This window comes from Anarhichas minor, unplaced genomic scaffold, assembly GCF_050575085.1.
Source record: "Anarhichas minor isolate MPS153535 unplaced genomic scaffold, ASM5057508v1 ptg000007l, whole genome shotgun sequence".
Lineage (NCBI taxonomy): Eukaryota > Metazoa > Chordata > Actinopteri > Perciformes > Anarhichadidae > Anarhichas > Anarhichas minor.
The window spans coordinates 19,011,576-19,028,904 of NW_027466453.1; the positions used below are offsets into that span (position 1 = coordinate 19,011,576).

Consider the following 17,329-nt stretch of genomic DNA (forward strand, 5'->3'; position numbering starts at 1 on the left):
AAATTTAAAGAAATGCCCAAGTAGACATTCATATTACTCGCTACAAAATTTACATCATGAACCTTAAATCATATAAGATAACACAAATCTGAACAACAAATGTTTTTGCATTTTTGCTGGATAAATCACTTAATGGCTTGTCAAATAAATTGTGTCTATCGATTAATTGTCTTTTTGTTTAATTGGTACCATCAACTACCCTTTGTGCGACATTACAGCAGTAATATTTGATCGGTTAAAAAAAAAAAAAAATAAAAAAAAAATAAAAACTTTAGGCATGATGTCTTTCTTTCATCATGACTTCACTGGCTGCAGTTTATAAATGGGCCGAACACAATTCAGTCACAGGCATTGTCCTCACTGATGGTCCCTTAGCCCCCAGCAGGGAGCCAGGTTGAATTTTTCCCAGAACGAAAAGGGTGTTCAAGGCGAAAAAAGGGTGGGCGGACATCCACAGCCTTCTGTTTCAGGGTCACTGGCAGTGCTGTCTGGATCGGCTTATGGAGGTGGCAAAGAGAAGGGCAAGGTGGGGTGGGTGGATGGGTGTCCAGGGCAGTTATGTACGGTCTGCTGAGTTTCTCCTTACTGCCGGAGTGGACGCAGAGGAAGGGTAAACCAGAGGAGTGGCAATATCTGCAGTCACACACATCAACACCTGAGGGTGGGTGTGCACCAGCTGAACTACAGTGTTAATGGTAATGTCAAAAAGTTGCAAAGGGGGACTGGATGGCTGAAGCAACACAACTAACTAAACAAAAAAATGAAATAATGAGCTGTCAAACCATTCCACATCATTATTATACTTTAACCAATTATTTTATCTTGATTTAAACAAAAGTAATGTCAAGTAGATACAGAAACGTTTCATTTTTCATCATCGCCTCAAGTACTTCTGCATGTTAAGCAGCTCAAGGGAACACAGGGTTTCCTATAGCAGGAGAAAACAGGCAAAATGATTGATATCACTGCGGAAGGCTTTTCCCATGGCTTCCATTTGTCTTTGACTTGCAAGCAGCACTGACGTCAAGGGGTGCCGCTCCCTCCCTGTTCTGTTACTGTACTGTGGCGTTTCAATCCCTCTTCATTGTTTTACTGGCAACTGTCCTCTGAGCCATGAGTAACAACAGGCCTCACGCAGGAAGCACTATAAGAACAAATGTCTTCATGTTCGTGTTTGCATCCACAATTTCATTGTGTTAGCACTCACTGATCTCTGAGATTCACCAATGTTTCCTTAGTTGTGCTCTTCTTTTAGGTAGGAGGAAATGTTAAATTTGATGAACATAAAAAAAACGTATTAATATTATATATAATTAACATTCAGCTTCTGAATGGCTTACATACTGCTCTTCAATGGTTTTTGAATCTCCTGTAACACCAGTACTGGCGCTCAAGCTAATGCTAAAGTTCTTTTTTCAGCCTTGTTTTTGGTGGCATCTCTCCCGATTCTTGTAGTTTTTGGAGTATTTGCACAAAACACAACACCTGCACTTATATCGTGTTTAAGGAGCGTTACCTATGCTAATAATAAACACCGGCCACACGCCCCTAAATTATGATCACATTGGATCATCACTCAGCACACCTGGGTAAGCGCAGATTTGGATGGTTAAGAACATTTGGTGAATCAGGAGACGACTTCCCTTATTTTTAAATGAATAGAAAATATAAGAGATATTTAAGAGAATATTGCTGCACGAGGCCCAATGTGTGCCCTTGGTCAGGTGAGTCGGCAGGGGCTTCATCAGCCTGACACACTGATCACGACAGCACTACATTTAATTCAAGTACAAATTTGTAACCATGTGGCCATTCCAGCTGGTTCCTTCAGTTAAAATAGAGGGCTTGAATGTGAAATCTAACTTTAAAAGTCAGTCTGACTGGACTAAATGGCCAGTCAGATCAAGCCAGTGTCGGTCCATATTCTGTGGGGGGAGAACAGGAGGGCAGTACAGGCTACAGCGCTTACCTGGCACATCATTTTTTTTCTCCTGGTAGACGGTGCAGGTGAAGGCGTATCGGAGGGCAATCGCAGCAAAGAACATTTCGATGCAGGTGATGAAGTTCTGCCAGCCTGCTGCCACGGTGCCGGCGCCGACTATATGTCCATCGATGTAGAGCGCTTTGGGTATGACGCTGCAGCGCTCCAGGATGGCGAGGACCATTCCTACAAAGCAGCAACATTTTAATTAGCAATTTATACTTTTACGTGCGGATACAGAAAAAGTGAATGAGCAAACTTACCTTGCCAGAACGATAAGAAGATGACAGATTTGATTGTGAGGAATTTCAGCACTGGTTCGTACGGCCTGAGCAGGTCACTTGTTGCGAAGAAGAAGAGGAAGAGAGCGTAGAGAGCCAGACTGACTGAGAAGTTGTAGATGATGGTGATATATAGGTATCCTCCATTTATGCTGCACAGAAAGTAGGGAAAGTCACAGAATTACAAAGTTGGTTAATTTATGACCGTGAAATACTTCTGTCTGTGATCATATGACAAGCCAGCATACAGAAACTTCAATACATTTTTTTGACGGCCACAATCCATTCATGTTTTTGATCCATTTATTACTTTGGGCTGAATTAAAAACACTGGCAGCTCAAACTTGATGACCTTTTTCCGCCATATTGTTAGAGCAGCTGGAAGTAAAGCCCTTTTAGCCTCTTACTTGAAGCAGTTAATAAAGCCCGTTTGTACTCGTCCTTCTTATTTCAGAATGCATTTGATAAACAGGCAGACTTTCATTGTCAGACTGCCTCTCTACCCTCTTTGCATTCCAGAGAGCTTCTCCGAGGCCTCAGCTGTGACTACACTAATTACTCCTATCCATACAGTGCATGGTTGGCTGATAATGTATAAGTAAACAATCAGTGAATCATCATGGTCTTGCTAGAGGACTTAAAGAAAGACATGAAATAAGACAAGTTACTTATGCCTGCTAATTTTGCTGTTGAAGTATATGGAGAAATAAGCAGGAAGAATTTAATCATGTCTATCTTTTAGCTCGACAGTAAGAGGGTAATGATATCTGATAAATGTCTGTCGCCAGCCCTTGTTGAACTCTGTGCTTCTTCTGAGTAGTTTAGAAACAAGTGTTGTCACAGCTGAATCTTCAGAAAGAGACACCGAGCCGAGAGGCGGAGAAGAGCACCTGAAAATAAGTCAGACCGTTTATGGGCTGCAAATTTTATAGCTTTTGATTACACACTAGACAATTTTATTGATGCATTACCCTCTCCATATTATTTTGGGACCCTTATAGTCTCATATGGTACAACTGCAAATACACTCAAATTAAGTTTGTCAGTCTGCAATTTGCCTCCGTCTTTGTACGACATTCAAAGCAAAAGCATGAAATGAAACAATACATCTTCCGTTATAATATTGTCCTTTACTGAGTGCAACATAAAATAAGAATTAAGTGTCTTCATTTCAAGACAATTACTACATCTGGGGAAAACTTATAAAGAAATATAGTTTCTTTAGTAGATATATAGAAAACCTTTGAATTACTCTTTGCAATACCAGCAACAGCCAGAAGGATGTGATTATGGCTGACACAACTGGGACAACCTGCAGTAAAGTACCTGCAGACTCCCACAGGAAAGTTTGATCCCAGCACTTTGTCTGAAATGAAACCCTTTAATTCTAAACATCTTCATCGTGCCAACTGTGAAGAGGTGATATAATCATCTCCATGTGCACATAAACAGCACACAAGCCTTCTGGCAACGACATGGAACATGCAAGATACATAACGAATGAAATGGAAAGAGAGGTGCTGCTCACTTAAAATCTCCATCATGATATTTGCCAAAGGCCTGCAGGATGATGGTGATGACTGCCATGATGGGTTTGACAACACAGAACTGGAGAGTCGCCTGGAGAACACATTACAATTCAGAAAGAGACACCCAAACAAGCAAGGACACCATGAAGGAGGAGGAAGATGAAGGCTGAAGAAGAACGTCAGAAGAAGAACGTCAGAATCGGTTTGTACGTCTTATAACCTGAAAAAGATGTGTAACGGCTCACTGACAACAAGCAAGGACACAAATTAAAAAGGTTATATCCTGTTTGTTTAATCCGTACAAAAAAAAAAAGTGTAAAAAAGATGATTTGCTGTTTTATGGGCAGTTATATGTTGGACTGTTTGTTGGACTTATTTTTAAGCTTTAAATTTTAGTACAGATCACTTAAATAAGATATAACTTGTTAAAAAAAAAAAAAAGCTTTTTTTTTTTTACACAGCCCAACGTAATGCAATTCAACCTCTGGATTACACACATCCTAAGATTGAGGAGCCTTGGGCGCTCAGGAAGCAACTTGGGGTTCAGTGTCTTGCTAAAGGACACATCATGCGGACAGGGGGAGCCAGGAATCAAACTACCAACCTTATAATTAAAAAGGTCAATCCGCCCTACTTCCTAAACCACAGCTTTAGAGGTGCCTGAAGGTGGATTTTGGACGTTTCCAGGCCAATCATTTCTGCGAAGCTAACTTAGCACAAACATTATGTTTTGTCATGCCGCCGTATCTTAACTTCAGCTGTTAAACCCTGTGTATCATAGTTTATGACGTTTTATCACAAATGACACAATTCAGACTCATTGTTCTCTGTATCACGCAGTTGGATGGATCTCCTTACAGTCAAGAAGAAATAACCATCTCATGTTATTCATTCACAATGCTCTACTGTAGAAGCTTCCAAACTTTCTCACATCTCTTTTCTCATTTAAATCCAGTAACCTGTTAACCTTAGAGATCACTCACGTATGCACTAATGTTGGCAGAACTGGTTTCAGGTATTCAGCACTTTTTAATGAACTGCACTTAAACCTAGTCTTGCATTCCCCTGGGAGATTTTAAAGCTTTATTAACTGATGTTTTACATGATTCTTCTAACAGTTTTTAATTCCTTGCTCATCATGTAGCGGTGTTGTTTCTGTTTTGCTTATTGTGTTCTTGTGAATGATTCTGTGAATGTCCCTCTTGGAAAATAGATTTGAATGTCAAAGAGACTGCCTGATTAAATAAAAAATAAAAATAATAATACCTGGCTGCTGGCTGTAGCCTTATACTTAAAGGACAGATATGAGAGTGGTATCAATATTCTCATCTAATTACCAGCAAGTAAGAAAATAAGCATATTTCCTTAAATGTCAAACTAGTAAATTAATTAAAAAGGCAATAAAATACATTTAATACATCCGTTGTTAAAGTTGTCATTCTAGAAAGCAAACAATCTGATGCTGATGTCTTCATGGTGATGTGGATAGGGAGGATGTTTTGCACAGGAATGTCGACCTGCATGCAATACAAGACTGGAGGACAGGTGTCCTCTGTGTTGTGTATTGAAGCCTGAACCAACCAATTTGACAGAGGTTGCTCCAAACTCCCATCCCCGTTGCGGCACTTGAAAGCAACAGATCAGGAGCGTTCGACTTGATTAGCCAGAGGGAGGCTTTTTTGAACGGCCAGTCTAAGTCGGTCGTGGGCTTGACAAAATGACATCAATAATCATTTAGAGAACTGATTTGCTTTGAGAATATTAAGTGACAGGTTGGCACTAGAACAGGCACAGGGAGAGCAAAAACTGTCAGTACCAAAAGCTTCAAAGCAAATCATTTTGCGCGATACTTCCGGACATGCTTAATATTCCAAACACAATGCATGTTCATAATACTAGTAGATTAAAAGTCAACCACCGTTTCTGCTTCAAATTAATTTAGTTAATAACCGCACACAGACTCTATACAAATCTAGTAATATACTTTAATACTAAGCTACATGTGTCAGTGTGAACGACACAATACAGATGTACGATAACAGAATATGTTCATTAACTATATATACTTAGACTACATACTTAATAATAGCTTTACTTCAAACTGGTGCATCAAAGGGTTTTGTGAATTTAGGATGACATGCACATCTGGTATATTCACCACATTTGACTTTTATTTTGTCATCAGCCTGACAGCGTTTTCCATTACAATACTAAATCATTTCTCAGAGAATTCACAGCTTGAAATGACCCGAAGCATTTTCTCTCCGTTAGCCTTTTTACGACATCAGAGTTCACTGCAAAAGTTCACTGGTGGCAACTATCGACAGAACTGCTTTTTAAATTTCTCCTGAGTCGTATATTAAACAGCAACACCCCTCTACTTTGTAGATTGGGTATTACAATACAGACACTCAAAGCTGATTCATCGAAATTGATTGAACAGTTTAATTAACACATTTATGTATCTGGCCACAAGGTCAATGTTGTTATTGTCATCCTCACACTCAGCAGGAATTAAAGATGCAAGAGTGGACAGCAGGACAGATGTTATGCAACTCTCTCTGTCTGATGTCAATAAATTAGTTACATTTTCTACATCAACTGCTTGTGCATTCTGGCTGCTGTTCTTCCCTTTAAAGACCCAGTGAAACGGAAATTAGAGCGCCTTTAGCTTCTGTACAGTTTGTATTTTAGAACGAAACAGAATATTTGAACGGTGTACAACTACAAGAGGGATTGAAATCAAATCCTTTGCATTTGATTGAACGGCAAAAAAAGTGGGCGGACGTCAAATGAAGCGCAACACGGTGCTCCAGAGGTCTGTGGCTCCACACACATCTACCGTGTCGCTAAAAGTTGCAGATTGATTGATGGATGGATGGATGTCATATTATTGGTTGAAATTGGTTGGTATAAGCTTACGTAAGCACACTTCATATTCTGTTTTACAGGAGAAAAAGATTATTCGATTTTGACATAAAAATACGAACAAATTGATTTTTTGCAGATATTGTTAAATAGGTGCACAATATTACCAGAGACATGATCTAGAAGGGTTAAAAAGGTATATTTCATTTTATCTCTACTTTAAAAAAAAAAAAAAAAAAGAAAACTATCAGCAAAAAACACAGCTACTAAATGATTACATTTGTGTAGTGAAAGAACATCGTACGAAGGGTCAGGTGCTGTTGTAAAGCCAGGTGTAGCATGAACGCAGTCACAATGAACCTTCGTCTTTTGCATCCTCAACAGCACAACAGCTTTCCCTGGGACGCAGCATTTGACTTTTGCCCAGTTTTTAGGAAAATAAAGCGTCTAAAAATGTGATAAAGGACTTAAACTGAAATGCAGCTTATCCTCTAACCTTATCTCTCAGAACCACAATTAGTCTAGGCTGCTTTTCCATATCAGTGAGTCATTTGTTAACCACTCATCCAATCAAATACTGACGCTTCCCCAAAATGTGCAAAGAATTTTTACGCCGACCCCACCACCCACAAAATGGATCAAGGCCATTCAGATGTTGTGCTCTGCTAAGGTCCTGTCCACTAGTTTTTGTATTTGACTTTGATGTGCTGTTATAGATATTTCACCTTGAAGTTTTCTTTTAAAGACGAACGCACTGGTGTTTTCTCCAAGTGACAACACTATGTGATCAATATTATTGAGTTTTGAAGTTATAATAAATAAGTCAGACAGCAGATTATCACTACTTTGAATCCACTCACTTCCTGGGAGTTGACCTGCAAAACAGCAATTAATAATCTGAAGTGTTCAATATATTGATTTCTGAAATTTTCTGTGCATGACTGTTAATGTTGTTGACCTATTTTAAAAAGCTGAATAAATCAGTGCTAAGCCCTCGCTTGAGGCCAACACTTTCACTGCACTGACACCCAGCAAACTCCAACAGACCTGGTGGGGGTTTTATGCTACAACGGGGAGTATAATGCTCTTTAATAACGCTCGGATCTTTAATTGTCCTCTCACAAAGAAAAATCCTTTAACTACGATTTGTTTCAGATATGCCACCAGAGAGAACTTGCCGTGTTTTCCTTTTAAAAACACTTCACCTTAGACTCCTGTGGAGGCACACCGATTGTTTATCACTTGCCACTTCTAAAGAAAAGAAATGTTCATTTCACCATATATTTTGTTTTGAAGACATAACGCTCAATTCCAATGTTTTTTTTAAATCAGGCTGGTAGATTGTGCAGCATCCCAAGACATTGGGAGCGCTGCGCTGACAGCTCACATCATCGCTCTGTGTTTATTATCAAGCCGCTTTCACCTGGCCTCAGTTGCTTTTGATTCTTTTCTCTTTTTAAACCAGTGGATGTTATCCTCTGAAAAGCACACAGCCAATTATAACAGCTGTCATTTTTAAGCAGTATGGAGATCTGGGCAGAATGGTAATTTATAGCGCAGTATTTTTTGTTTAGTTTTTCCAAGACAATTTGACATATTCCTATTTTCAGTGGGTGTAAATATATTTCAGTGGTCAAAAGGAGCATCTCTTGTGCCGCGATAAGGGGATGAGGCTCACCTGTTTGCAGAATCTTAAGAAGCTGATGGAGTAGCTCTTTCCGCCGAGGCAGCAGGTACCGTACAGACAACTTGACCTGTGAAGACAAGAGGACATGATGAGCTATTAAGTCAACACTGAAACATTTAGCATCAGATAATAGAAGCGAGTTAAAGAATGTATTGAGTGAGATGTAAAATAGAAACACAGCTACTTTGTATTACAACAGCTAGAACACACAATAAACACTAGCTTCCTTAAATGTTTATATTTTTTGTTTCATCGATTAGTCAATTAATCAAAAAAAGAATTGATTGTTTTAGAAGTTTTTCAAACAAAAACGCCTGACATTTGACTCTCCCAGTTTATCCAACATCAGCCAGGCTTTCCTGTTTTTCTTGCCTCTATGTGACTGTAAACTGAATCTATTCGGGTTCTGGACTGTTGGTCGGACCAAACAAGACATTTGAAGACATCACCTCGTTATAGACAAAACTAAAAATCGTTTTATCAAGAAAATAATCAACAGATCAATCTATAATGAACATTATTGTTACTGCTCAGTTCTATGGTATATTTTCTGAGTGGTGTTGTATTTGACTGCGATGTATTGAGAGATGTTCCAAATATTTTGACCACATAATTTACTTCACGCATGTAGGATCAAAAATATAAAAAACACAAAACTAATAAAATGTACTAGGTTAAAAAGAGTCAAAAATTGGCACCGAGTGACAATTGACAAAAAAATGCCACAAAATGAGACTATATTGTTCCTGCATAAGCTGCCTACATGACAAAATCCCAATTGGGAGTTATTTACAGCTATATAAAAACCATGAATGTAAAGTGAAAGACAAGCTGCTTACACCAGATTGTGTGCAGTTGCACATACAATCGTCTTCATTTTGATTCGGAATACTAGCATTTGGAGCATTAATGAAAAACAAATATTGCGGTAATTTTACATGTCCATAGAACAATACATGTACATGAACAGTAGTAGCTCAAGGCGTTGTGTGAGACAGTGGATTTAAAGGCTGCTTGGTCTTATGGCGTCTTTAGCAGATTAACTTTATGGTTTTGGGCTAAAACAACAGCATCTGGTCTGACAGTACCGAGGAACTGAACGGTAGGTAAGACTTTTTGCCTGAAGAAGCTCTGGTATCAGCACAAGTAATAACATTTTTGTACCTATTCTTTGTTTATTATTACTGTAAGTGGTGTGTTCAGGAGGCAGTTTAGGGGGTGGGGAGGCAGATGGAATAAATAAGCTGGTGAGAAAGACTGACTCTGCTGACGGACTGAGCCTGGAAGGAGCAGACATGAGGATTAGGTCTAAATTCAGATTCCCCCTAAAGCATACTTGCCAACCCTCCCGATTTTTATTTACCCTCTCCCGGTTTCCTCGCCGTGTGGCAATTTGCCCGTTTTATGACAAATTATATATATAACCTATAAAACTCTAAAAGTCTACCGTTTCCACTCGGAAAACAATACAGCTCGCACCTCATCCTTCTCAGCGAGTGATAGACAAAGAGTGAAATAAGGAGTAATAAGAGAGAAAGACTCAAACTGCTGCGTGCGGAGGACAGCCGTGACCGGAGGAGCACTTTAACCACTCGGTTAGTATGCAGCATATAAACAGCAGCGTTTTAAGGCTGCCGTCTCTGGGCATTAATCACCACCTCTCTGGCAGTGACCGTCTGCAAGCCTGTGGATAATGCAGCCTCCGGAGGCTTCCACTCAGCCCTTTAGGCCCAAGCCCCGCATAGGTTATAACAACGAGGGCTCTGGCTTGGCTTGTATCCGTGACTTGTCTTGGGTGGGACTGAGCCAACTCTGTTGTCAGCTGGGATGGACCACATAGCGCTGTAAGACGTGTCTTTCAGTTTAATTAAAGGCATTCGTTTCATAGCGATTCTTTTATTGTAAAGTATTGTTTTTTCAAAAAAAAATATCCAAATACCAAATTTGAAAACAGAATACTTACCCAACAAACAAATAATCGAATAGTCTACACGTCGTATTTTAATCCTTTTCATAATTGTAAATGACTGACGAACACTCAAATGCATCGTCATCACTTGCAAATGAGAGCATGTATATTCAGTCAAGTTGAATTTGAGAAACAAATTTGGATTTGCCTGCATTGTGAAAGTATTTCTTGCTCTGTGTTCATTCCCACAGAACCTGTGGACATCTGAGGTGTATTATTTAGGAATATCACACTTAATCAAGTTGATTAATGGGAACATCACAAATTAAACTGAAGCTTATATTGATGTACAATATTTATTAGAAAAGGAGTAGGTTTAATGTGCAGCTAAAAGGCAGAGACCATGTTTCTAACATGCCAACACAATGGTAATGGTGTACACACACTAAATGCGTCATTAATCTGCCATGCTGCTGATTAAAACATACTTGACTTGAACATTAACACGCTACGATACTATCCACAATATTTGATGTCTCTCGAAATCCTAAAGGGCGCGTAACAGCAAGGCAGTGCAGGGATTTTAATCTAAAACCAGATGTAGAATTTATGCCTCATCCCCAGTGGACAGCTTTGAGCGATGCCACCATTTATCAGGGCTCAACATTAGTGTCTCCACTGTCTTGAGAACCTGCAAAAGAGCTGCTGCGCTGCGGCTGAGTCGGCCATAAAACACAGCCTGTCTGAGGCTGGTCAAAAGCTCTGAGATAAAGGATAAGATTCACAGATTAACAACATACTTGTTTATTGCTCTTTCACTGGGTTGTTCACACCAAATGCTAATTCAAGGGCAGCAAGATGCACCTTGCACCTTTTGTGATTGTAAACATGAAGATGAAACCATATTGTAATTTGTCCAAGTTGAGCTTAAGTGAAGGTTGTACTTTAAAAATCTTCAAGCCAGTACCAAACCAAACCGGTATGTACGTGTATGAATTAGAACGAAATCACTCACTGTATGGTCTTCCCTCGGATCTCTGACATGATCCCACTCTCTCCTCCCAGATACTCAAAGGACAGGCTCAGGAAATTGTAAATGACGAACGCTGCGACAGAAAGAAAAGAGTTACTTCTTAAACTTATGAACCATGGCATGATTTTAACTGTAGAATATCTCGTCACCTTCATAAGTATAACTTCATGTGAAAAAGGTCAAATCATTTCAGAGGAGAAAACATCCACATGATAAAAAATAATTAGTCCTACATTTTGGAACAATAAATGTTTCAGTCTTTACATTAAGAAGCTTCCAAGGGTTCTGTGTCTTGGAAATCCCTTCCTAATCCTTTGTTGCTATTTAAAGAGGGATTAAATGAAGCTAATGCAGATGGTGTCCAGTCAAGAGAAGGTTCATTATGTTTTAGCCGCAGCCGCTGGTGGCAGTCCAGTCTTACTGCTTTCTGATGCGCTGCACTTATCAATCAGCCACAAAATTGGCCTGCAAACTGGAAACTAATCTCCTGAATAATGTATTTCCTACTTCCCCCTTTTTCAAATGACTTGTAATCCATTTTGCATATCATTCACCTTTGACATTAGTAAAGTACATTGGTCTTAAAACATACAAAGCAAATACACAACGACAGTTGCAATGTGCAAAGGCAATTGAACTACAATGTACACAGAACAGTGTTTAAATAATATCTGAATATTATAACTAATACATTTGACAAAATATCCTACCTTAAGAAAAGGTACATTGAAGTTGTTTTCCTCATTTGCAAGCACTGAAACCAGTGCACAAAAAAGGATGTTCCTAAAACGACTCCTAGAAACGTAACACCTCAAATAGTGACGTCTATCTACATGAGAACAATGACTGGTGTGTAAAACTAGTTTGGTCAGTTCCTTGTCTATCCTTTCCTTTCATTATCAGGCAGATAATGTCAAGGGAAGTGCTTGTGAGCCTTACCTTCGTAGCAGTCTCGAACAGAATCAAAGTAGACGTAGTACTGGTCGTTGCTGATAAAGAGCAGGCTGAGCCAAGAGTCAAAGGCATAAACTGGCACGATAAACAGGATGCGGATGATGTAGCGCTGCTCGTTGGGGACAGTGTAGGACCGAAGGTGTGTATAGATCTGAAAATACATAAACAAAGAATATTAAAAGCATAAACAAGAAGAATGACAACTCCCTGATCACTCATAGAATAGAGTTATGAATTAAATAACTAGGAAACTTAAATTCTGAACATGATTTATGAGATTAAAATAGAAGAGGACATACTGTAGCCAACAATGTTTTCCTATAGCCTTGACTCTAAAGCCATATTCCCCACATGGCTGTGAACAACGTGATATGTCAACAAACAGAGAGCTTATGAAAAACAATGAAATAGGTTCTTTAACTCGATGACTTTATTCATAGCTACATTTGATCTTGCATTGGCTGCTCTGTGTGTGTGAAGATCCGTCACTATGAAACACGGCAGCGGGGCTGACTAGAATAAAAAGACATCACCCAACTCCTATTTTAATGACACCCAAAACATTCCAGCTTTATACCGAGTGGCCACACCTTCTATTCTACAGCTATAGCTTCAAATACAGAAGCAGACAACATGATCAGTGAAGTTCACTGAGCTGATAAAAAGGTCTTAACCTCTACCTTTTAAACACACACCTCATACATGCCGTATCATAAAGGTGATATGGTGCAGCTGACAACATCTATAGGAATACACACAGCATATGGCAGACAGTCTGACTGATCATTCTTTCTAGTGGCCTTTAGTTTTATACACAAGGCCTCATTTTTAGCAGGGCTGTAACGATTCATGTGTTCGTACCGAACCGTCACAGTCTGGGGCACGCAGAATATACGGCATGTGAAATAATGCACATAATGTTGCGCCCCAAAAGCTTTGAGCCTTATGCCGTCATAAGAAATAATTGAAACACTCATCCTAATGCAGAAGTTTTATTTTATTTATTTCTCTATGCACTTTGAAATTCGTAGCATAAGAGATGCTTTACAGTTTTGAGAAATTGTGCCGTGTTGCCTTTTGTGAAAGTGTTTGTTCAGTGTTCGTAGTTTCACAGAAGTGTTTGAAACATTCCATATATTTGTACTTGAAATAGTTACCAAAGTTGCCAGAGGGCAAAATGTTACTTCATCAAGAAGATTGTTTTCCATCTTTGACACTATATGAATGAAAGGAAACGTATCCTTTTGCATTTGTTCAGAACTTTAAATCATGGTAAGAACCGAACCGTGACCTGTGTGTACCGTTACGCCCCTAGTCATGGCAAAACAAACACCTGATACAGTTTCAACACACATGAGCCAAATCCAAATGATGAATTACATTTTTGAATTCCTACTGAAATGTCTAAGGCTGAGGTAAGTGTTGGCTTATCCATTCTGATCTCAAGCAAATCCAGCACTTAACGATCTGTATGTCTTCAAGCACAGTTAAACTGCCCCTCTTGGGTAATGCTGGCAGATGACTGCTGGTTGGCTAATCTCACCAATGTTAACAAATCAAAAACAAAGCTGTAGCAACATAAAGCTGAAGGGAAAATGCCATAACCTGGCAACACCTCTGATCCAACGACAATATGGAATAGAAATACATCAAAACTCTATCATATAGTAAATCTAATTTATCCTTGCATAACTGAATTCATATCTGACTAATGCTCATAGGACCTCTTCCACCAAACAATTAGCATATTTAATAGGGAAACCTGTTAAATTGTTTCTCCAGTATCATTGTCCCTCTGCAGATTAAAATGTAGCCCTTATTACAGACCAAAACCTATTAGGGAATATTATTGTGATGCCACAGACTTGGCAATCATTTTCTAATAATGACTCATTCTTCATAAAGTTTTAAAAAATATGTTTAAAAAAAATCACTAACCATCCAAAAGTTTCTCAGCAAACCGAGATGCTTACGGCCCATTAGTTTACTAATAGAGTATGAGGAGGATATCCACGTAATAACATCGAGCTCAAACTGATAACTCGCTGAAAGGGAGAGAAAACAAACACATCCGTGTGTAACCTCACCAGAAAACAAACAGATTGCTGAAACAATTAGTCAATTAATTGTTAAGTATATTGACGGAAAAATAGCTATTCTAATAATAGATTGACCATACACGTTATTTTTTTAAACAAAAATGTCCAGCATTCTCTGATTTCTCAAATCTGATGATTTCCTGCTTTTCTCTCTCTTTTTTATGATTATACACTGAATATGTTTAGCTTTTGGACTGTTGGCTGGGAAAAACAAGGAATATGAAGACATCAGCTTGGGCTTTAATGTGAATTATACGACCAACAGTCAAATAAAACAAAATATTCAGATTACAATCACAAAGAAAAGCAGCAAATTATCACCTCTGAAAAGCATTTTTGCTTGAAAAATTACTACAAATATGAATTGTTTATCAAAGTAGTGGCCTTAATTGATTATTAGATTAAATTGACTAACCGTTGCAGCTCTGCAGTAGTTTCACTCACACTTAAGCTCACTTACTGAATATTATTTTCTTGAACATATTTTGTGCCGTTTTGATTCAAAATCTACCATCAGTGGGTGTGAACATTTCTAATTCTAAAAACCTCCATTTGTAGAAGCAAACTAAACAACTTCCAGAGTCTCGCTCTGCTCGACGCATTCAGCTTGATTAAATGCCCATTAGAGGCAGCACATTAAAGCCTGATTACTGTGAGGGTGGGGGTGTGACGTGAAGCAGACTGTAGACCGACGTCCTCCATTTGCCTGAAAAGCAAGAAAAGCCAACGACATCATTCCTGACTCCATACAGCTGACCTGACAGTAATGCACAGTTGTATGCTGAATAATGGCTTCAAGTCAAGCTCAGATTTATTTCTGCATCGGCTGCCCCGACAGTAGTGATAGAGGAGCCACATTTTTGAACACACACATATAGCTTAAAGTCATTGTACAGATTGTAACTTCGTGTGAGGGACATGACGCAGCCATACAGCACACCATAAGAGTAGTCTGCTGCTCTCAATCCCGAATGCTTCAAGTTTCAAGGGGACCAATAAGCCCAGCAAGACAAACGAGCCACACTCCAGCGATTACTGGCCCGAAAAGCATTGCCGACTTTACAGCAAAGAGGAACTAAGGTCATTGTCTTTCCTCGTTTAGTATTCAGAATGGGAGTTTCGGAGTCTATAGCAATCCTCTAGAGCCGAGACAGATGAAACACCACCAGCATTGCAACACTAGTCCTGCAGATCATTTTATTCTCCCAGTGTGTCCGAAGAGATGCCTGTTGTAAAACCGCTTCATTCTCCCTGCGGTGCACTCGTTATTTATTTGTTCAATTAAAATGTCTTGTGGCAAGTGTTTGTCCAAACAAGTACTATATTAAAAACGATAGAAACCAATTTGCTGGATATTGAGTCACAAATCCCTAAACACGGATTGTTTTCATACTCACAGGAAGCAACATGTTGATGCTTTGTGAGGATGTTACAAAGCTTAGAAAAGTACCAAAAGAATAACAACTATTTTATTAATCACACTAAAATACAGACAGTTATGACTGCATGTGTGTTAACGTAAATACGACGCAGACGTATGACTTGGATGGATGCATACTCAATTCAGGGGTTATAAAATCATCGACTAAAACTGGGAAATATAACAGCTGCACACCATTAAAGCCACAGCTAACAAGAAAACAAGACCCTCATCCTTTAGAATGCTGTAAATGTTATTTCAATATCAATTGATTTCCCCGCTGATAATACACTGCACCCTACCGCTCTCTACCAATGATGAAACCATAATGATAAGCTATCATCCACGCACAGCGGGTAACTCGCCCACACAAGAGCCATTTATTCTTCCTGATTTCACCCCCAACATACAGAGAGCTCACTGCGTATTTATTGCCCTTTAATCTGCTCAAGGATTTTCGTCCATTTTTAATCTCAGTCAACTATAAACTAAGCAAAACATTCACACAATGCAGCGAGGGAGTGCAAGCACAAAGTAGAAAGTACATGCCTGGAATACTTTAGGACTAGATACTGTGACTGTGAGCTGAGACACGGAACTCACAACACTATGCTGTGAGGTAATAATCCTTTGTGGATAGAAGAATTTGTTTTTGTCCTCTGGCAAGGGAGGTACAATGTGTCACTCTGTTACCATCTGTGATTACATTTACACCACTGAGAGTGCAATGCTTTGAAGCTGTAGGCTATTTAATCACTAGTGTCAAGTTGTGCAGGGATTTTCTTCCAAGCTTTAGAAACATAAACTCACCTGGTGGCATGTCATGAGCAAGGCGGACCAGACAAATATCCCTGAGAGGGCCTGAGCAGCCAATGTGTTCAAAAACATGTGGTCTTGTATGATCGTCCCGTTGCTGGTTTGAATGATGGTCATATTGGAGATGACCGACATATCTGGGAGGATTGGTGCAGCCAGGTGGACAATAGAATTATTTTCTGCTGATGAATCCATGGACTCCAAAGAAATGTTCATCTGAAACAGAGAAGGGGAAAACACACACACACACACACACACACACACACACACACACACACACACACACACACACACACACACACACACACACACACACACACACACACACACACACACACACACACACACACACACACACACACACACACACACACACATTAAGACTTACAGGTAACACTTAGAAATACCTCCCATGTGGGTTTGACAGAATATTGCTCAATTATGTCATACCGCCTGCTGTGAACACAACGAAACCTAGATTGTACTGTTATTCAAAAAAATGTATTAATTAGTAAAATAAAACTACTGTAGATGGAGGTGAAAGGCTGCAATCGTGTATAAATGATCACTGTCTTGATATGCACCTTCTTTACAGTCAACAAACAGCTCACCTTGTCGCGGGGAGGGTGGAAGCAGCTTTATCCCGTTTAGATGGCAGGCTATCGTCCAAAACGCAATTATAGGATCAACATGGGGAATAAACCCGCCTTTCAGAATAGACAACCGACCTAATCCACATCCATTTACAGACG

At 39.3% G+C, this 17,329-nt stretch overlaps 1 protein-coding gene across 1 annotated transcript in view; it reads right to left on the reverse strand.

Annotated features, from left to right (window-relative positions):
- Positions 1-16,817, reverse strand: part of tmem184a (transmembrane protein 184a) — a 19,424-nt gene extending 2,607 nt beyond the window's left edge. The window contains exons 1-7 of the mRNA XM_076086417.1: positions 16,572-16,817; positions 12,228-12,393; positions 11,271-11,361; positions 8,338-8,413; positions 3,791-3,882; positions 2,245-2,414; positions 1,970-2,167 (exon numbers count right to left, since the gene is read on the reverse strand). Coding sequence (XP_075942532.1) covers positions 1,970-2,167; positions 2,245-2,414; positions 3,791-3,882; positions 8,338-8,413; positions 11,271-11,361; positions 12,228-12,393; positions 16,572-16,793 — 1,015 coding nt within the window. The 5' untranslated portion in view covers positions 16,794-16,817. The remainder of the gene's footprint in view (positions 1-1,969; positions 2,168-2,244; positions 2,415-3,790; positions 3,883-8,337; positions 8,414-11,270; positions 11,362-12,227; positions 12,394-16,571) is intronic.
- Positions 16,818-17,329: the final 512 nt, after the last annotated feature.